Source organism: Bubalus bubalis, chromosome 2 (assembly GCF_019923935.1).
Source record: "Bubalus bubalis isolate 160015118507 breed Murrah chromosome 2, NDDB_SH_1, whole genome shotgun sequence".
Lineage (NCBI taxonomy): Eukaryota > Metazoa > Chordata > Mammalia > Artiodactyla > Bovidae > Bubalus > Bubalus bubalis.
Window position 1 is genome coordinate 187313291 of NC_059158.1, and position 20498 is coordinate 187333788.

The window sequence follows — 20498 nt, forward strand, 5'->3', positions numbered from 1 at the left end:
GAGATTCTAGGTAAACGGTGGCCAGGAGGGTGCTGGGGGGAGGCTGTGGGATCTTCGCTAACCACCCGGAAACCACCCAGCCCTGGGGCTGAGTGAGTTATTCTGAGGCTTGCATCTCCAGAGAGAACACCGGGGTTTGCAGGGAGGAGCACAGGGAGCGACCTCCTGGGGCTCCAGAGCAAGCCCGCGGGGCCTTTACAGGGTGGCCACGGCCTCCCCGTGGACAGGAAGGAGGGAGTCACTCAGGGCACGCGCAAGCTTCCCCAAGGTCCATACCCTGGCTTCCCATTGCCACACTCACAGTGCAACTTTCCGGCCACAGCCCAGACCTTCGCCCTGCCATGCTCACTCGGTCCTGGCAGCCGGGCATTTGACCCCTAGGCTTGCATTTTCACATCGTATCATTGCAACTGGCCATGGTGACCCATGGGATGAGTCCCGTGGCCAAGATGGAACAACCTCACAGTCTTAACCAACGTTTGGGCTGCTCAGCCTCAAATTCCTGGAGGCCTAGGCAAGCAGACGCTTCAGCTGCAAGAAAGCCCTCTGCTCCTGCTGTCTAGAGGGAGCCAAATGAGGTTCACACTGTTTGTGTTTCTGTTGATTTATTAGCCAGTGACGGAAGCACAGCTGACCCCACACAGAGCACCCATGGAACGGACATACACCTGGAGAAAGCCACCCCACCCCTTTCCCTGCCCACCTGAGCTCAGACTGGTCCATCCCCAGAGCCCTCCTGTCCTGAGTGGTCTCGGTGGGTTTGGCACCACCAGGCCCCCTCTCCTGAGGGAAAGCAGGACATGGAACATTGACCTGGGGTCAACAGAAAGCCCAGGACTAATTCTACCAGGGGTCTCCCCTCCTGCAGAGAGGCCCAGGGTCACTAAAGCATCTTATGTCTTATGAGGGATATTTTTCACCCTTATACCCAGTCTTCCCAATCTCCAGGAATTTCCCAAGCCAGATTTCTAAAGGTCAGATGATGAGATGTTTCTCAGGCTACGTAAGGAGTCGCTAACATTGCTTCAGCATACGTCTAGAAGCACGTGCTCTGCTGGGTGCTGGGCAAAGGCGATTTCCACAGCTGGTCAGAGTTGGAATGCTGGTCCCACCTCAGTCTAACAGACCTCTGCTCCTTCCCTGTGGGTGAGGCTCTGGGCTAAATCTCTCCTGTCCTGTGACTTTAAGAAATGAGTTCCCCTGCAGAGCGAGAGGCAATCAGACCAAAGCAGGATTGTGGGTCCTTCCTTCATTAGGACATACAGGCCAAGAGGGCAGAGGAGGGGCGTGGACGTTTCTAGACTCCAGAGGGAACTAGGCTCCACACAGAGGACTTGGGGGTGGAGAGGGGAATGTCTGGAGGAGTCCCCATGAGTCATGCAGATCTGCAAGACAGACCACAAGGAATGAGGTCCTTCTTGGGAAGCCAAGGGGGTCAAGTCTGAGAACCGCATGGGCGGCAGGCGAGGCGTGTGAACACTTGGAGGAAAAGGCCTCCGAGCAGGTGCTCCGTCCGGAACCTTGGGGTCTCTTGACACTTATTGTTCAGGGGCCTGTTTCGGCCTCCATCGCCCAGGCGGACGGCCCACCCCAGGGGTGAAGGGTGGAGGGGGCTGGCTCAGGGCTCCATGTGCCACCAAGTCCAGGCCAGGAGCCTCCAGAGGCGGCGCCAGCTCAGGGCTCCACGTGCCACCACTTGAAGGGGAAGGGCTGGCGGCGCACGTTGGTGCCGCAGTGCACCTCGCCGTGCAGCATGTGGTACGGGGTGAAGTCGTCGATGAAGGTGCAGTGGAGGCCCAGCGGCTCCAGCAGGGACCGCACCTTCTCCTCCAGGCAGCAGCGGCCGTTGATGACGGGCCCGAAGGGCTTGGGGATGCCCAGGTGCCGGCCCAGCACCAGCATGTTGACCTGCGGGGAGGGGGCGCCCGGGTCAGGGGCAGCGTCGGCTCCCACCCGGCGCCGTCTCTATGCTCAGCAGGGCCTGGCGCTGTCTTTGAAGCAGCCTCGCAAACAGCCACTCGCCCCCTCAGGCAGCGAGGGAGGGACTTGGCCTGGCAAGAACTCTAACCAGAGCTCACGATGAGAACTTCTCTCTCTGGCGGCTGCCCTCCTCGTTGGTAGGCAGCTGCCATGTCTGTGCTACGGAATCCTGAACTCCCAGGCTACAGCTGATGGGACCAGGGTAGATGTGTGACCCAAGCGGGGCCGATCAGATTCCCTCCTTGGCTGGTGCCGTTACCATGGTGGGAGAGCTGAGTCTCTCTCTCCCTGTGTCTGCACTTCGGTGTGGCCATATTCATGTCTGTCCCCAGGGACACAGAGGCTAGGGAGGCCAAGCAAAGGAGGAGGCAGTGGTGGGGGCGGGGGGGCAGGGATGAGCACTGTAGCCGTGGAAACAGAAGCTGGTTCCAGGCCCTCCTAACGCCCCCCACAGCGGCCACCCCTGCCACTGGCCTTCCTGGGGTCCTTATGCTAAATCTTCGGCTCTGGCCAAAACCCACTTTGGTGGTCTTCTGTTCCCTACAAACACAAGAATCTGGAGTGCTGCACAAGCTTCTGGGGGCACAGGCCTTATTGCAAAGCCTCCTTGGAGATGCAGGAAGGAAAGGGGCTTTGAAAGAGGGGAAATCAAAGAGGGCAAACAGTCAGAAAGGGGAAGGAGAAGGAGGGATGAAGCAAGGGTGGTGTGGACAGGCTGCCCGCAAGCCTCTGACGATGGGCGGTCTGGTTCCTCCGAGGGATGGAGGTGGGGAGGGCTCGAGAGGGAGGGGAAAGAGGCAGGAGGGAGCTGCGCAGCTCGAAGGGTGGGCCTCAGAGAGCACCCGGGGGTTGACTGTTAGAAAGGCAGCGAGTCTCAGGCCCCTGCGGAATCGGAACACCTGGGGTGGGGCTCCGAGGTCCCCGTATTCCAGATGCAAATTCAAGTTTCAGAGACACCAGAGGCAAAGCCCCCAGGCTCAATCAAAGGCCACTTCTTCCACGGAGCCCTCTTGGGTCTCCAGGCCTACCTCTCAGACTGGAAGTGCTTTGTTTCACCTCTGAACTGGCACACCACTTTATCACACAAGGTAGATCTTTGGGACAAACCCTCAGAGAGGTGAAGTGAGTTTCTCCTCGACCAGATTTGACTGGCAGCCCCTTGGGAGCAGGGAGCAGCCTGAGTCACCTCTGCATCTCACACAGGGAACGTTAAGTATGCAGGGGGTGGGTAGGTGTCCAGGAGCTGGGGGAAGGGCTGTCTGACCTTCAGGTGGATGCTACCCGCACGGCCTCACGCAATCTTTCGCTCACTGCACAAATACCAGGTGGGTCCCCGGGAGGAGAAGACGGCCTTCCCAGATGGCCCCGGAGTGCAGACTTGGCCAGTGAGCATTTCATGGTGATCGTGACAACCGGTCAAGAAGAGGTCCTTCCGCTGGGACCGTGGGACCTCTGAGTCTCCCTGCCCCCAGCCCTGGCCCCTCAACCCCAAACACAGCGGCGGCGGGCGTTTGGCCCCCGGGGGAGTGGAGGCTTGGCGCCTAATCTGACAAAACCCAAAGTCCTGGCTGACGGCCTCACCAAATCTGGGAAGAAGGCCACGGCCTTCCTCCTCTCCATCTTGAAGAGCTGCGGGATGTCCACGATGTCCCGCTCAGCCAGGCCCAGCTCCCGCTTCAGCACCTCCCGGTTCCAGTCGATGCAGCTCTGGGGAGTGGGAGGGGGGAGTCAGGGAGGCCTTGCAGGTATGGTGGGGGGAGGCCCACAGGGGCACGTCTGGTTAAGGATGGACAAGATGCCAAGTGCCCACAGGTCAGCCCTCCACACGAAGCTACTCCTTGTGAGCCTTCATCAGAACATGCCTGCTCGGTCCCCCCGCCACAGCCTCACCCCCTGGCAGGGGGCATGAGAGCGTGGCTCAGGGTGCCCCGTCCTCCACCCACTCCCTTCTCTAGAGCCTCACTCCTCCGGGATCTCCTTCAGTCTTACTGTTCAAAACACCAGACACGGCCAACTCCCACATTTCTACCCCCAGCCACTATCCCACAGACAGAGGAGCCTGGCGGGCTTCAGTCCACAGGGAAGCAAAGAACTGAACAGGACTAAACACACACAGGAGCCACTTTACAAAGCCCAACGCTTTCCCTCAGCTCAGACGTGCAGGTACAACCAGCCCTGCGCATCTCCACTTGGGTGTCTGACGGGCACATCAGAGGTGAGGAGTCCAAAGACAAACTTTCATTTCTACCCACCCCTCCACGCCCTCCCTGCTGCATTCTTCAGCTCTGGAAACTAATCGCTGCTGCTGCTGCTGCTAAGTCGCATTAGTTGTGTCCGACTCTGTGAAACCCCATAGACGGCAGCCCAACAGGCTCCTCTGTCCCTGGGATTCTTCAGGCAAGAACACGCAAGAACGCTGGAGTGGGTTGCCATGTCGTTCTCCAATGCATGAAAGTGAAAAGTGAAAGTGAAGTCGCTCAGTCATGTCTGACTCTTAGCGACCCCATGGACTGTAGCCTACCAGGCTCCTCCGTCCATGGGATTCTCCAGGCAAGAGCACTGGAGTGGGGTGCCATTGCCTTCTCCGAAACTAATCGCTGCTCAGGCCCAAATGCACTGACATGTATACGCTACCTTACATAGCTAGCGGCAGCTTGCCTACAGCACAGGGAGCTCAGCTAGGGGCTCTGATGACTTAGAAAGGTGGGTAGGGGGTGCGGGAGGGCAAGGAGGGTGTTACACAGCGGACCCACTTCCTCTAAAGCAGAGGCTAACACGCCGTCATAAAGCAATCAGGTTCCGGCGTGGCTCAGGGTGGGGAAAAAGTCCGCCCCCAAGGCACGAGGTGCAGGAGAGGTGGGTTCCATCCCTGGGTTGGGAAGATGCCCCCGAGGAGGGCCTGGCAACCGCTCCGGTACTCTTGCCTGGAGACTCCCTCGGACAGAGGAGCCTAGCGGGCTACGGTCCACTGGGTCGCAAAGGGTCGGACACGACCGAGCGACTAACCACGCGCACGCGCACTCCAGTTAAAGAGAAAACCCTGCAGTCATTCTCGACACCGCCCTCCTCTCACTCTGCCTCCGCGTCAACAAGTCCCGGGCTCCTCCATCTGCTTCCAAAACGCACCGATCTGACCCCGCCCCGCACGCGGGTGGAGCACCGTCCCCCGCGGCTCCGGCTTCTTGCGCTCTTTCACCACGCGGTGACCACGACAAGGCTCCTCACAGCTGCCCCCTCGCAGGAGTGGAGCTGCCAAGGGCCCGCTGCGAGCTCCAGCCCTGCAAGCCAGCCCGTGCGGGCGCCCGAGGCCCCCACCCGCTGCGCAGGGCCAGTGGCTAAGCAGGTGTCTCCAAGCTGACCTGACTGGCTCGCCCTGCTTTGCTGAGCCTGACCCGGGCTGCAGGCTGTCAAGGACCCGCCGCCCTGCCTTCCCCCCACCAGCTCGCCCTGCCGCCTCCACTGGCTTCCTCCCTCCCTCTGCAGGCATGGTCCCTAATTCAGCCCCTGCGAGGGTCACCCCAGCCCGGGCGTGCGCTTCTCAGAAGGCCCTGCGCCAGACATTGTCTGTTCTTCTGGACCCATTGCCCCCTTCTTTCCTGCGCTGCCTCCTGGGAGGCTGACCCTTGGGAACCAGGGGCTCCTGTACCCGCTGGCTTCCCGCTGGGCTCAGCCCATGGGGGCGGTGGCGGAAGGTGGGAGCGCTGCTGGGGGAGTGCACTTGGGGTCACGGCAGGCTGGCTGTGCAGCCCCAGCTCCTGTCTTACAACCTCTTTTTTTAAATTTCTTTCTTTAATCGGGGGCTAATTACAATGTTGTGGCCGTGTCTGGAGTGACCCCTCCAGGCTCCAGTAACATGCTCCTCGGCCAATTCCTCCAGGCCTGGGGGAGGTGAGAGCTCCCCTCTTCCAACCCTGGGGATGCGGAATAGGCCCCTGCTGATTTCCTCAAACCGCCCTGCGCCTTTGTAATCGTCCGTTTACTGAACCGCTCTCTGGTTATCTGCTTGCAGTGCCCTTGCTTCCTGCTAGGACCTCCTGTCACCACCCCACCCCTTGCCGTAATAGAAGACAGATCCCTCAGCCCAGCAGCAGAGAGATCATTCCAAAGCCAAAGTCTGATCGAGTCTGTCCTGTGCTCGGATCCCCAGACGGCCTCCAGTCGCGCTCAGAGTCACAGCCAAGGCCCCAGCGCTGCCCTGCGGGGCCCTGGGTGGCCCCATCTCTCCTCATTCCTCTGGGGCCCCCAGCTTCGTCCTTAAACGCTCCAGGCCTCTTCGTTCCGCCTCAGGGCCATCATCTGTGTTGTTCCCTCTGCCGGGAATGCTTGTCCTTGCACGCATCTGGCGTGGCCCCTCATTTCTCTCGAGTGAAAGCCGGGATTTAGAGACTCTGGGCCTGTCACCCACCCTCCCCGAGCTGTCCTAAACCGTGGGCCTCAGACCTCTGTCCACAACCCCGTCCCCAGACATGCCTACCCCCACGCCTGGCCCGCGGCCCTGGTACCTGCACAAACTTATTGTAGCTGATGAGGTTTCTGTTAGAGAGGACCTGGCTGATGGAGACGGTGTTGACCTCCTGGTTGCCTGTGAAGGAGAGGGGCAGGGTGGGAGCGGCACCAGCAGAGGCCAGGCTCAAAGGCGAAAGGCTGGTGAGCCGGCAGCTCCCAGGCGTTTCCTCCTGGCCTCTGAGCAAGCCTGGGTGTGCGAGGACGGCAGGGGCGGGCAGCACATGAACGTGAGGCCTTCATCCGAGCACATCAGACGTGGTGATGCTGCTTACTGGAAATGTAACCCCCACCCCCACCGGACATTGGATGATGATCGCTTGTTTTTTGGCTAGTGGTGGGGCGCGGAGCTGGGTCACCCACCTGCCCACCAGGACCCGCCCTGAATGGACACTGCTGAACCCTGTCCCTGACCTCCAAGAGGCGACTGCTTGGCAAAGGGGCTCCCCCAGACCCATCTCTCCTGCTGGGCTGATGAAGTGCTCGTGGAGACAGGCAGGACAGGGGAGGTCAGAGCCAATGTCTTGAGACACTCACAGCTCCCATTTACTAATCTCTCACCCTGCACAGGCCCTGAGTCCAGGGCTCCACACTCAACACCTCATTTAGTCCTCACAGCCACCCCACAAGGCATGCATCAACACCCCCACTTTACAGATGAGGAAACTGAGGCTTAGAGAAGTAAAAAGATTTGCCCCAGGTTTTGCAGCTGGGAAATGGGGGTACTGGTGATTCAGACCCAAGCCAAGTGCTCAGGAAGGGCTGAAGCCTCGACCAAGGGCTGGACCCACCTGCCCACGTGCAGGCTCGGTCCCCCCACCCCCGTTGGAGTGGAGACGCGGATCCACAGCATCCCCACTGAGGCCGCTGGGCCAGCGACTTCCCCTCGCTGAGCCCTGCATTCTCGGGTGTGAAGCAGACTGAGTCGCCCTCACAGGCCCTCTTGAGGTCAGATGGGGTCAGATGTCTGGAGCACACAGCCTGGGCCCTGGCACACGGTGGGGGACCACTGAGGCGCCGGCCCGGTGCCGCTGCGCTGGTATCAGCTCTCTGGGGCCACCCGGTGGTTACATGTGGCTCGACAGCTGTGAATCCCCGCGCTGCTCAGCTCAGCCTCTGGGCCCTGCTCACTGCAAACCCCTGCTTCTAAGGAAGATGAAGACGGCCTTCCTTCTGCCCGGTACATGAAATTTGGATTTGAGAATTTTCCAGGTTTGATCTGAGCTCAAGGAGTCTGTTCACAGTCCCGATGGGAGAGAGGGGGATGGGGCAGCTGTATTTCTTCCATTTTACAGCTGGGGCTCCAGGGGGTGGGAAATAGATGTGGGAAGTTACATGTGGGAGCTTTTAAGTTCTGTGAATGCTTTTCTCTTGGAGGGAGGTTTGGTCCATGGCAGGAATGTTCCTGAGCCCGGGCTCCAAGCTCCCAATAGATGTTCCACTGATCAGTCAGATTTCATTCGCAAAACACAAACTATTCAGACTTTCAAGACAGCGAGGGGCAGAGCATCAAATCCCAAGTGTTAGGCCCTTTGGCGCAGAGGCCCCTGTATGACTGAGCCGGTCACACACCCCAGAGCAGACCCTGTCTCTGAGTGGCCGTGGCCAACCTCCCATCATGCACCGTGGCACTCCCTGCCAGACCGTGACTCTGCTGTGCCTGCGGCCAACCCCCCATCATGCACCGTGGCGCTCCCTGCCAGCTCTGCCCCTGCTGTGGACTGCGGGGCCTGCTGAGCCAAGGGGTCTCAGACCTGGGGGACAGGCCACCTTACAGCAGGACATTCCCCTCTCAAGCCGTGATGTGGCAAGGGGGGACAGGAAAGCGGCGATGAGGGGCACAGCACCCACCGGCAACCCCTTGGAACAGGAGGGCGCCCCCGTGGCCCCACTTCTGCTTTTCCTGGAAGAGCTTGAGGCAGGCGCTGGGGCTGGCCAGGAGCATCCGGAAGCCCTGTGTGCAGAGAACAGACTCAGCTGAGACCCTCGCCTCCGCTCGGCTCAGTCTCAGGCCCAGAGCTGTCCCCTGGGTCCTCACCTTCCCGTCAGCGACAGGGACGAAGCTCAGAAACTCATCCACGTGGCCGACCGCCAGCCAGTCCACGAAGAGCTCGACAGGCGGCTGCACCTTCTGGGCGTGCAGGAAGTCCCGGACCACCTGGGTGACCCGGCGGCCCCTTGACCTGGGGCCCAAGGGGTCAAAAAAACTTTAACTAAAGAGAATATACGCAGAAACAGAAGGACAAGAGTTCAAGATTTCTGCAACGTCTGTGAAAAGCTTGTGCTGCCTTTGTAATCAGGAAAGATGATGAATAAATATATATTTAAGTTACACTCAAGGTGAGTTCTCTACGAGGCAGACACAGGCAGCTCAGTCACAGCTTACCATCCCAGTCTTCCCATCCAGGCAGATTCTCAGGACCACCCTCAGACCCATCCTCATGCTCTCCAAGTGACAGATGTCACCCGCATATTCAACCCGCGGCTGGGCAGTTCTTCCTAGAGTCTAACTGACATCTCTCTTGCTGCAGCCTCAGCTTCCCACATATCAGCAGGGAGAGAGGGTGATCTTGTCTCACAGCCCCAGGATTTTATTTTCGTGAACTCAAACCCCCTTTTATTCTTGCCTTCTGAAAAAGTATCGAATGGCATGGCCCAAACGTCCTCTGTGAGATCATGCGTTTGAGGACAGGTGGTCCCCTTCAAAGCTTCTGGTTTCACCTGTTATCTGATCACAAGTCTGTTCTAACCACTTTGCTGAATTTGGTTGGCTCTGTCTTGGTCTATTCCCACAGCAAATAACCGTTGTCACATGATTCCTTTTCTTTTCCATCAGCACCCCTAGGTCGTGTTACTCCCCTTCTTTGCATCACTGCTGTCTCCGTTTTCATGTCCTGTACCCCCTTTTCGCTCTCAGGGAAAGATCTGATATTAATCATTTACATCGTAGTGTGAACAAGCCTTGATTTAAATGCAATTTCTCCTGGGACTGTTGAGGCTTAAAACCGTTTTCTTATAATTATTCACTGGTATTGACATGGATTTATTTTCTGAATCAGAAGACCCAAGTCGAGTCATAACTTTGCCTCCTGTGTGACCTTCCTCGGGTGACTCACCCTCCCTGGGCCCACTTGTAAAATGAGAGTGTTGGACGGAATGAGCTCTTGGGGCCCTGCTTGCCCTGGGCATCTCAGACCCCTTGAGATGAGTGTGGACGATGTCTGGGGGGCAGTCCTCTGCTCCCAGCACCACGTGGACTGCCATTTCATCACTGATCCTCTCTGCTTCTCTTCCAGGAGTGGGACGGCCTCCCCCAGCCACCATCACCACCCACCCTCAGTCTCTCACCCAGGCAAGTTGCCTCCGAAGAGGATCCGCCCCAGGGGGTACTTCTTCCCGTTGGCCACCACAGGGGGGCTGACCTCCAGGTTCCCGAAGGAGTCCAGGCCGCTTACAGAGTTGTCTCGTGGTTCCCGGGTCACATAGCCGAAATCTGGACCCTGGTTGAGAAAAAAGGGGAGACCCCCTTGGTACCATAGAGAGTGGAGGCTTCTCCCACTCCCTGAGGAAATGGAGTCAGGCTTGAGGTGGGCAGGCTCAACAGGAAGAGCTTGAACCAACCTGCTGGGCTCTAAGCTCCTTAAAGATGGGGCGAGAGTGGCCACCCATTCTTCAGATGGAAACACTGAGTCAAAGATGGACATCTGAGCTGACTGCTATTTCCTGCATGCTCAGATGCTCATGCCTACCGAATCTGGGACACACACAGCCCTCCAGCCCTGCTGCCGTTTCAGAGTGTGTTATTCCCCCTGGTCACGAGGATACAGCAGAGAGGGCCAGGCGGTCCCCACACCCCCATTAGATGTGGAGCCGGGGCTGTGGCCACTCTTTTGTCCTCTGCGTGTCCTCCCATCAGTCCTGCCCCAGGGCAGGTATCTGGCTGCTCTAGAGGGGCCTGTTCTCGGGGCCTAAGGGGCAGGTGATGGTCCTCTGAGCCTCAGCTTTCAATCTAGGAAAAGGGACAACTCCCCCAGGGTGTCTCTTAGAAGGAATTTAGACAGTCCTGAGGCCAGGAAAGAGCTCCTCCCACCTTCATGCCCCAGCGAGGGGTGGGAGAAGCCTCCACTCTCTATGGAGCCAAGGGGGTCTCCCCTTTTCTCTCAGGAGGGGTCCGTTGGGACATATTCTCTCCCTTTTTATGGAAGTAGAGTTGAGTACAATGGTTTGTTAATTTCTGATGTAAAGCAAAGTGACTCAGTTATACATATGTATATATATACGTATTCTCTTTCTTATTCTTTTCCACTGTGGTTCATCGCAGGATACTGAAGGCGGTGCCCTGTGCTGCACAGCAGGATCTCGTGGTTTATCCATCCTGTGTGTCATGGTTTGCATTAGCTGAGCCCAACTGCCAGTCCTCCCCTCCCCTCGCCGCGTCCCCCTTGCCAACCACAAGACTGATCTCGGTGTCTGGGAGTCTGTTTCTGCTTCATAGGTAAGTCCATTTGAAGATACCCGCTTTATTACCAGTAATAATGCCAGCTATCTATGTTTGTGCTTTCTCTGCGTTGGCATGAAGAAGCTTCACAAACATCTCTGAGACCTGGGCTAACATATTTTTACTGATGAGGAAATTGAGGCTCAGAGAGGGGAACTTACTCATGCAGGGTCGCATAGCATGTAGGTGACAGAGCCGGGCTGTTCTGCCTCCAGAGCCCATGTTCTTTTTTTAACTGGAGAATAATTGCTCCACAGTGTTGTGTTGATCTCTGCCACATGGCGTGAAGCAGCCCTAAGTATACAGGCGTCCCTTTCCTCTTGAACCTCCCTCCCTCCTCCCACCCCAAAGTCTATGTTCTTAACAGCTGCACTCTCCTGCCTCCCCTCCCCATCTGGGGTTGCCCGATTTAATAAATAAATACAGAGCATGCTCAGTTCAATTTGAATTTTATATAAACAATAAATGTATTTTTAGTATACCCCATGCAGTGTCAGACTTTATTTTTCTGGGCTCCCAAATCACTGCAGATGGTGATTGCAGCCATGAAAATAAAAGACGCTTACTCCTTGGAAGGAAAGTTATGACCAACCTAGATAGCATATTAAAAAGCAGAGACATTACTTTCTCAACAAAGGTCCGTCTAGTCAAGGCTATGGTTTTTCCTGTGGTCATGTATGGATGTGAGAGTTGGACTATAAAGAAAGCTGAGCACTGAAGAATTGATGCTTTTGAACTGTGGTGTTGGAGAAGACTCTTGAGAGTCCCTTGGACTGCAAGGAGATCCAACCAGTCCATCCTAAAGGAGATCAGTCCTGGGTGTTCATTGGAAGGACTGATGTTAAAGCTGAAACTCCAATACTTTGGCCACCTGATGCAAAGAGCTGACTCATTTGAAAAGACCCTGATGGGGAAAGATTGAGGGCAGGAGGAGGACAACAGAGGATGAGATGTTTGGATGGCATCACCGATTCAATGGACATGGGTTTGGGTGGACTCCGGGAGTTGGTGATGGACAGGGAGGCCTGGCGTGCTGCAGTTCATGGGGATGTAAAGAGTCAGACACGACTGACCGACTGAACTGAACTGATGCAGAATATGGGACATACTTATGCTAAAACAGTTTCATGGTTTAGCTGACATTCAGCCTTAACCCAGCTTCGTCTATATTTTACCTGACAACCCTACTCCCATCCCTAAAGAGCACAGCTCCCAGTCTGGCCCTCGGGGCAAAGCCCCTCGGCCTGCAGGCCCAGCTGTGGTTGCGAGCACTCACCAGGATTCTTTTGTAAGGGAAGTTCTGCAGCTCGCCATTCCTGGGGGAGTCAAAGACCACCGGGAAGGTTTTGTGTGGCGCCTGGATGTAGCCCAGCTCCATCTCATCCTGCAGACCCGGGGGACACCAGTGGTGGATGGTCAGCAGCTTACCCACCTCGCCTGGCACTCAGGGCTTTGGGGAAGACAGTTCACTCCGCCTCAGGCCTGCTCTGCCCTTTGAGGACTGAGGCGGGCAGAGGCCATGATACCTGCTGCCTGGAGGAAGGGCTGGAGGTTCAGGGGTGGGGCTCTGCTTACCTAGGGCCACAGAGCAAGGCAGGTCAGGAATGAATGAGGACACGGCCTCAGGGTGTCCCTGTGCTGGGTCACAGGGGAGTGGGGGCAGAGAGGGCTTCAGGGTGGCCTGAGTTGGACAAAGAGGCTGCTGGGCACCAGCCATTACACATGGCCTCCGCTTGCGGCCCTGGGAGACTGACAGCAAGCAGGGCGGAGACGGCCTGAGGAGGCACAGACCTGCCTCCTTTCGAGCACGCGCCACGCCCAGGTCAGTCTTGAGCCCCTGGGTCCTGGAGGCAAAGATAACCCAGCAGTGACACACGGTGTGTCCAGCGAGAAGCTCACTAGAATGTCCCCGGCCCAGCTCCAAGCATTTCACGAGTGCTAACCCCTGTAGACCTTACAGTACGCCCGTGGGGAGGCACCGTGATCATCCCATGTCACAGCGATGAAAGCGAGGAACAGTGCGGTCTAGTTATTCGCCCAAGGGCACACAGCTAGTCAACAGCACAGCCAGGATCCAGACCGAGCCAGTTCTTGCCCTAGCATCCCGTCCTGAAACAACTCCTGGGACGAACTTCCAACTGAAAGGAAAGCTTCTTAGCTTGGTGCTCAAGGCCTCTCACCTCAGTTCTTACCCTTTGCAGAAATTTGCGTGCATGCTAAGTCGCTTCAGCCATGTTCAGCTCTGTGCGACCTTATGGACAGTAGCCCACCAGGCTCCTCAGATTCTCCAGGCAAGAACACTGGGGTGGGTTGCCATGCCTTCCTCCAGGGGACCTTGCTGACCCAGAGATGGAGCTGGCATCTCCTCTGCCTCCTGCACTGGCAGGCAGCTTCTTTACCGCTAGTGCCACCTGGGAAGCCCTCACAGGAGCTTGATCCTGGCCAAGGAGAACAGCTGCTGCCCCTTCTCACATCTCCCACCTCTGGGCCTCTGCACAGCCCAGCCCTCTTCCAGGACCACCCTCACCAGCTCTGCGGCCCAAAGCATCTCGCCTCACTGAGAGTTCCTTCTTCACTGACAGGGCATTGTCAGGAAGATGAAATGATGATGGGCATGGCCTGCAGGGAGTGCTCGATACACCACACAAGTCATTATCCATTCGCCAAATCTGGTTCAGCTCAAACGCCCCCTCCAGGCAGTCCTCACTGATCTCCTTCACAGACAAGGGTGATTCCACCCGCCTCCAGGACCCCAGCACCCCTGCTCCGTCTTAGACAGTTGGAACAGCGATTTCCATCCCATTCATTCTCTGCACCAGGGCTTCTCAGCCTCGGCTCTCTTGACACTTGGAACCAGCTAGTTCTTTGTCGTGGGGGCTGTCCTGTGTATTGTAGGATGTTTGGCAGCATCCCTGGGGCAAAAACGACCTTCCATGGAGGATCACTGGTCCAGGCCGTTGAGGGCAGGGAGCGGGCGTCCCCACCTCTGCCATCACGACCGCCCCCAGTACCTAGCCCAGATCCTGTGGGTGAATGGATGTCATATTCAACGTCAGTGTGCCTGAGTCTCCAGAAGGTTCTGGAGAGGGGGGAGAGCTCTGGGTCTAGAATTAGAAAGAGCAGGGCCCTGGGGAGGGCGGACGTGGCCCTGGTCCTCCCGGATATTCCCAGCAGCCCCTGCGTTGGAGGGGCCGCCTCTCCCGCAGGCCGGGGTCACTCGATGCGCTCACCGCCCAGAGGCCGCGGTACCTGGATCCAGCGATCGTTGCGGTTCTCGGCCGGCGGGCAGACGGTCAGCTTGCAGCCGGCCCTTCTGGCCAGCTCTGCCACCGCATCCACGAAGCACGTGTTGTTCTTCACACTGCGGACGAGCCCAGGGAGAGTGTTCAGGACACAGGCAGACACAGGGGCCAGAGCAGCCAGCAGGGTCAGAGGACACCCGGCCCCCACTCACCGGCACACGTACACCTCAAGGGGCGGCTGGGTGCTGGGCGTCATGATCCAGGGGGCCACTCGGAACACCACGCTGTCGGTGAAGATGGGGGACTCGGAGAAATCCTGCAGGTTGAGACCGGAGGGGAAGCAGACTGGCCTCGGGGCCCAGCGCCTGGCTTGGTCAAGGACCACTGTGGACTCAAGCAAGCTGCTAGCTCCTTAGTTTCTGGAGAGGCAGCTGCGGGTGGCCAGGATCCTCCACGCCGGGGGCACCTACCTCTCCTAGCAGGGAGGCCGTTGCCCACCCTGTCTGTCCTGGCCGCCCCTACCTCGTTGGAGTCATCCAGCAGGGTGACGTGGAAGGTGAGGAGCCCCGAGAAGCCGGCGTCGGGGAAGGACAGGCCCTCCACGAAGAAGCGCTCCTCGTCCCCGTGGAAGCGGCGCACCTCGTAGGACACCTTGTTCTGGCCCAGCACGTGCCGGTACGCCTCGCAGGAGTCCTCGGGGCCTGGCAGGGGGCAGAAGGGCCTCGCGAGGGGCCCCGGGAGCAGGAAGCATCGCGCAACCTCCCCAACACAATGGAAGCCACACAACCACCCCCGCTTCTCACCTCCCACTCGCAGAGGAGAGAGAGGCTTACACCCGAGTGCGGGCAGGTCTGGGTGGGGCAGGGAGGGCGTTCCTCTCTAAGGCGCCGCTCAGATCTTTCAGAGGGCAATTTGGTGGCATCTAGCAAAGCAATGTTTACCCCTAACAGCAAGTCCCTGTCTAGGTAGGTGTCTTTCCTATAAAATACAAATGGAAGGTGTTCGCGGATTATTTACTGAGCACCTACGATGCCCCTAGGAGGTGTGGTTCAGGGCTCAGGACACCGCTGTGAGCACGGTCCCTGCCCTCCAGGAACCGAGATTTCTGCAAAATCAAAACACCACAAAAACCGTACATTCATGGGACCAGATCAGTTACAGCACCTCCACGCTTTGGAATATGACGCGGCTGTGGAGGAAGGCAAAGCAGAGCTAAACAAACACACAGAGAGACGTGAAGGATGCATAACTTGGTGAGAGAAACCATGTGGAAAGCAGAATGTGGACACACGCGCGCGCACGCACGCACCAAGCACGGTCAGTGCACATAAAAAAATGTCAGGAAGAACACACACGAAATGGTCAACAGAGGACACATGTTAAGAGTCAGGTTTTGGAGCTGGGTAGAGAACTCTCATTTTTAACTTTACATACTTCTGTATTTCTAAAATGAGCGCATTACTACTTGTATTGTGTTGCCCCAAAAGTTACACCTTACAGAAAAACCCAAATACATATTTGTATTTTTTGAAGGTATTATCCTGCTTGCATTCGTGATAATGACATTGTAGCTATGTAAAGCAATGGTTTGGGGTTTATCGGGGTGGGCGGGAGATGCAGACTCAACAGAGGAGCCAGGGTGTCTGGGACTGGCTTTAAAACACTTCAGCAAACAAGAAAGGATAGATCAAGTAAGAGAAGCAAAATAGCGATCCTTGTTGAGTCTGAGTGGTTGGCATATACAGGTTCTTCACAGTGTTCTGCTTCTGGGTATGCTTGAAAGTTTTGATAATCAAAATTTTTAAACGTGCTTAAAATATGTTTAAAAATGCATTCATCTGCTAAAACCATCTTGGGCACGGCTGTGCCAGGGACACCAGGCAACCAGTCATGAAACTCGCGCATCTGATGCTTCTTCCTCTGGGCCCTCAAGGCGGCCCCGGAGCCAGAGCAGAGCCTGCACCCCAGCCTGGGTGGGGAAACTGAGCACCCCCCACCCCCTGGGCAGGGAAGGACAGGCATCAACTCACCACAGGCATGGAACACCCGCGCCCGCTCGGCATCAGCGCTGGAAGTGTGGAGGACGAGTTTGTGGTCGTCAAACAGGGCATCGGGGCCTTGTGTCCGCAGAATCATCACAGACATGTCTTCTAGGTCTGGGGAGCCAGACACAGGGCAGCTGCTCAGGGGGCCTCTAGCACCCCAGCCCCTCCCCAGGGCAGAGGGTGCCAAGTCCTGGGTCTCTGAGCCCCAGCTCTGCCCGCCCCGTGGAAATACTGAGAGCCACCAGGACAAAAGCAGGAGTATGTCTGTACACGTGTGACGTGGTGAGATGCTTCCTGCTCTCTCTGTGCCTCCGTTTCCTCCTCTGCCCATAGAAACAGAAGTGCAAAGCGGCCAGCCTGCTGCCTGGCCCGGGGCAGGTGTGCAGGAGCAACGTGCGGTGAGAAGGCCGTCCGGGCAGCAGGCGGCTAAGGGCTCTCCTCTCAGGCCCAGTGTCACTCGCTGCTGCCCTGGGCCGGCCCCTCCCTCCCGGAGCCTTAGTGCTCCAGTCTCTGAAATGATCCTGCCAACTTTCAGAGTAGTTTGGGCATCTCGTGGGTGAAGCCCCTGACCCACACCCAGGACACCGCCAAGGCGTCCTTCATGGGGCTGTGTACGCGGCTCAGGATGGACTTAGAATGTGGAAAATGCTCAGCCGTGTCTGACTCTTTGCAACCCCATGGACCATACAGTCCATCAAATTCTCCAGGCCCCCATGAACTACACAGTCCATGGAATGCTCCAGGCCAGAATACTGGAGTGGGTAGCCTTTCCCTTCTCCAGGGGACCTTCCCAACCTAGGGATCGAACCCAGGCCTCCCACGTTGAAGGTGGATTCTTTACCAGCTGAGTACACCAGGGAAGCCAAAGAAGACTGGAGTGGGTAGCCTATCCCTTCTCCAGGGGATCTTCCTGACCCAGGAGTCAAACCTGGGTCTTCTGCATTGCAGGCGGATTCTTTACCAGCTGAGCCACCAGGGAATATGGGGCATCTCTGAAATCCAGGCCAGCGATGCCGGTGGGAAGGAGGCTGGATTTGGGGTTATGGGAACCTTGGACCTGCCGCAGGCTGGCTGAGTGACTTCGGGGATCCCCTGACCTCTGAGTGTCAACATCGTCATCTCTGAATTTGGGGGAGGCCGCCCTCCTGCTTGGATGCTTAGATGAGAATTTGGGGAAAGGCCCTGACGCACAGTAGGTGCTCAGTGTTAGCACTTTCCAAGCCTGGAGGGGGAGGAAGAGGAGGCCGCTCCTCTCCAGAGCTCTGCCCTGGCGGGGGTGCCCGCTGGCGCTGGGGTGCTGGGGAGGGGCAGGTTTTAAGGAACATTAAGGCGCGCCTGGAAGCTGAACCTCTGGCCCCAGGCTCTGCCTTCAGAGCCCCCCTCGTGGGTGAGACTCCCGGCAGGGCGGCCGAGCGGCGGCCCTGGAGCCCCTCACCTTGCAGGCAGCGCACGTGGTGGTCACAGTTGTCCTGGTCGTCAGAGCTCATACTGTCTCTGTCGCAGTTCACCAGCAGGATGGCTCCGTGCCCACAAGGTCCCCAGACCCACTGCCGCTGCCGATGGCAAAGCACAGCGGTGACGGGGGCTCTGGCCAGGCCTGCGCCCCCCTCCCCGGCTCTCACCCCTCCTCTCTTCTCTGCCCTGAGCTGAAAGACAAGCTCCAGGAACGCAGCAGCTCCTACTACTCAAACGACAGCCTCGTTCACAGCAGTCTGTGGCATGCCTCCAGCCAGCATCCCCTTTTCCAACAGGCAGCTTTCTGAGGATGAGGTCCGTCTTCCCTCCTTGGCTCCTGCTGCTCCTTCCAGCTGAAATGCCCTGCCTCTTGCCGAACTCTGGAGCCCAGCTCAGGCGGACTTCTCCCTTGCTCACAAAGCCCAGCGTGACCTCTGAACTCCCAGCATCTTCAGCATCACCACAATTCAGCCCAAAGTTCTTCTATAGTTTCAGACTTGGTAGATTTCCTTTTCACATAGGTTAGGAGGTCCGCATGCTACAATCTAGCTTACTGCCTGTTTTTCTAAATAAAGTTTTATTGGAACACTGTCACATCCTTTTCCCCATATTGACTACATAGCTCTTTCATCCTACACTGGCAGAATCGAACTGTTGCAGCAGAGACAGGATGGCCTGCAAAGCCTAAAACATTTACTATCTTGCTCTTACAAAAAAAAAAAAGGTTTGCCAACCCCCAGCCTAGATTGAAAATGCAGAAGGACTTGTCCCTACAAAGGGAGAATAGCCCAGGGCTGGGCACGCACATGCTTACAATTCTTGATGATGCTTTTTCTGCCAGTGAAAGACGATCCCCAGCCATTCTTGGGTTGGCTCCACTGGCCTTGACATCAGCTGGGAGGCAGGGGGATACCTCTAAAGACCCCACCCCTTTTAACCCAGCCTAGAGCAGCTGCGAACTCCATGTCCCTTTCTGGGTCCAGGCAGAGATAGCCTACCTTGTCCACAAAGTCCCTGTCCTGCCTGCCTTCACAGTTCAGGTCACAGTCCAGGGTGATATCTGCAAGGACAGGGCAGAGGGCGAGTCACGACAAGCCTCCCAGGGGCCCAGCACAGGCCCATGACCTCCGCCTTTTAGCCTCAGTCTCAGGGCCCATTCTGGGGCCAGACAAATGGAAGTCATTTCCAAGAAGACGCTACCCAGAGGTAGGAGCATTTGGAGCCTCCCTCTCGGGGCTGGGGAAAGAGGCCTTGGGGAAGATACAGGGTCAGAGCAAAAACCCAGGTCAAATGCTGCCCCCTCCAGGAAGCCTTCCCTGAATTCTCCCTCTTCTGCCCCCCTGTAACCCTCACTGTCTGGGGGACACTCTGCCCCGCGCCTGGGTTGCCTGGGACATTCTGGGTCTGTATGAAGCTCCCTCGTCTCCCAGGGATGGGCCAGTAAGCCTGGGCTTTGGTGTCAGACAATCGTGGATGTGGACCTAGGCTCTGGCACCTACTGGGCTCTGAGCCTCAGCTTCCCCTCGTATCCCCGCCTCCATCCCACCTTCTTAACCACTCTCCCCAGAAGCTGGGGGAGGTTTTACAGTACACATGAAACCTTCAAGAGAGAGAGAAAAAAAATTGAAATGATTTTTAAATATGTGAAAAGACACTCAACCACCATACAAGAAGGGGATGAGTCTCAGAAACATAAGGTGGGGCGAAAGGCACAACGTGACCCCACCCAGACAGAGGCCAAGGCAGGCAAAAATAGATGATATGATTTGGGTGTGCCTATTCAGATGACAAAACCGTAAAGAAAGGAAAGGAAATATTTATCACCAGACAGTGGTTACCGTAGGGGAAGGAGCGAGTTACGATCAGAGAGGGCTTGGGGGTAGTTTGGGGTGCTGGTCATGTTCCCTGTTCTGTTTCTTGACCTGGGCGATGGCTGCTCAAGGGTTTGCTTTCTAGCTGTTCTTGTATCCGCCCCTCCAACCCCGCCAACACACACACACTCATATTGGGTTGGCCTAAAAATTTGTTCGGGTTTTTCCATAAAGTGCTAAGAAAACCAAACTTTTTTTGCCAAACCAATACATACGTATTTTTCTGTATGTGTTATTTTCCTGTAAACAAGGTGTGGGTGTGTGTCCGCGGAGGGGGAGGCAGGGAGATCCCCAACCTCAGTCCTAACTTAACAGAGGCAAAGGAAAGCAACCATGAAGCGCTGACCTCTCAGGCTGGAAAAACAGAAAAGGCTGGAAATGGACAGTGTTGGCAAGACACTCCCCTGCGCTGTTGGCAGGTATATAAGAAGGTACGGCCTTTCGGGAGAGCCATCTGGGAGTATCTATCACGGCTGAAATGTTCACTCCCTGTAACTCAGAGGTTCTGCTTCCAAACACACCTCCTGCAGGCAGACCTTTTCAGCTCTCTTGCTAACTTTCTTGCCCTCCGAAGTGGCTGCCCCAGCGTGAACCCCACCCCCTGGCAGAAGGAGTTTCGGTCCCACATCCTTGGCAGCTCTATGTTGAGTATCTTTTCATTTGGGTTCTGAGCACTAGGATTTTCTCCACTGTGATTTGCTGGTTTCGGTTTTTTGCTTATTTCTATTAATTGTTTGGTTGTTCCTTCTTATTGATCAGCATTCTCCATTACCTGCAAACGCTGATCCAGGCATACGCATTGCAAATTGCTTCTCCTAGTCTGACTTTGTACTTGTCCTCCGTTATATAGAAGATTTCCATTTCAGGAGAGTCTAATTTAGCAATCTTGCCCCCAGTGGGCTGT

The 20498-nt window shown here is 56.7% G+C and overlaps 1 protein-coding gene across 1 annotated transcript in view; it reads right to left on the minus strand.

Annotated features, from left to right (window-relative positions):
• Positions 1 to 641: 641 nt before the first annotated feature.
• The window catches only part of PADI3 (peptidyl arginine deiminase 3), a 29970-nt gene continuing 10113 nt past the window's right edge, over positions 642 to 20498 (minus strand). The window contains exons 4-16 of the mRNA XM_025278859.3: positions 18722 to 18783; positions 17704 to 17821; positions 16254 to 16379; positions 14746 to 14924; positions 14436 to 14539; positions 14231 to 14342; positions 12258 to 12365; positions 9832 to 9983; positions 8522 to 8666; positions 8335 to 8437; positions 6483 to 6562; positions 3562 to 3687; positions 642 to 1908 (exon numbers count right to left, since the gene is read on the minus strand). Coding sequence (XP_025134644.1) covers positions 1675 to 1908; positions 3562 to 3687; positions 6483 to 6562; positions 8335 to 8437; positions 8522 to 8666; positions 9832 to 9983; positions 12258 to 12365; positions 14231 to 14342; positions 14436 to 14539; positions 14746 to 14924; positions 16254 to 16379; positions 17704 to 17821; positions 18722 to 18783 — 1649 coding nt within the window. The 3' untranslated portion in view covers positions 642 to 1674. The remainder of the gene's footprint in view (positions 1909 to 3561; positions 3688 to 6482; positions 6563 to 8334; positions 8438 to 8521; positions 8667 to 9831; positions 9984 to 12257; positions 12366 to 14230; positions 14343 to 14435; positions 14540 to 14745; positions 14925 to 16253; positions 16380 to 17703; positions 17822 to 18721; positions 18784 to 20498) is intronic.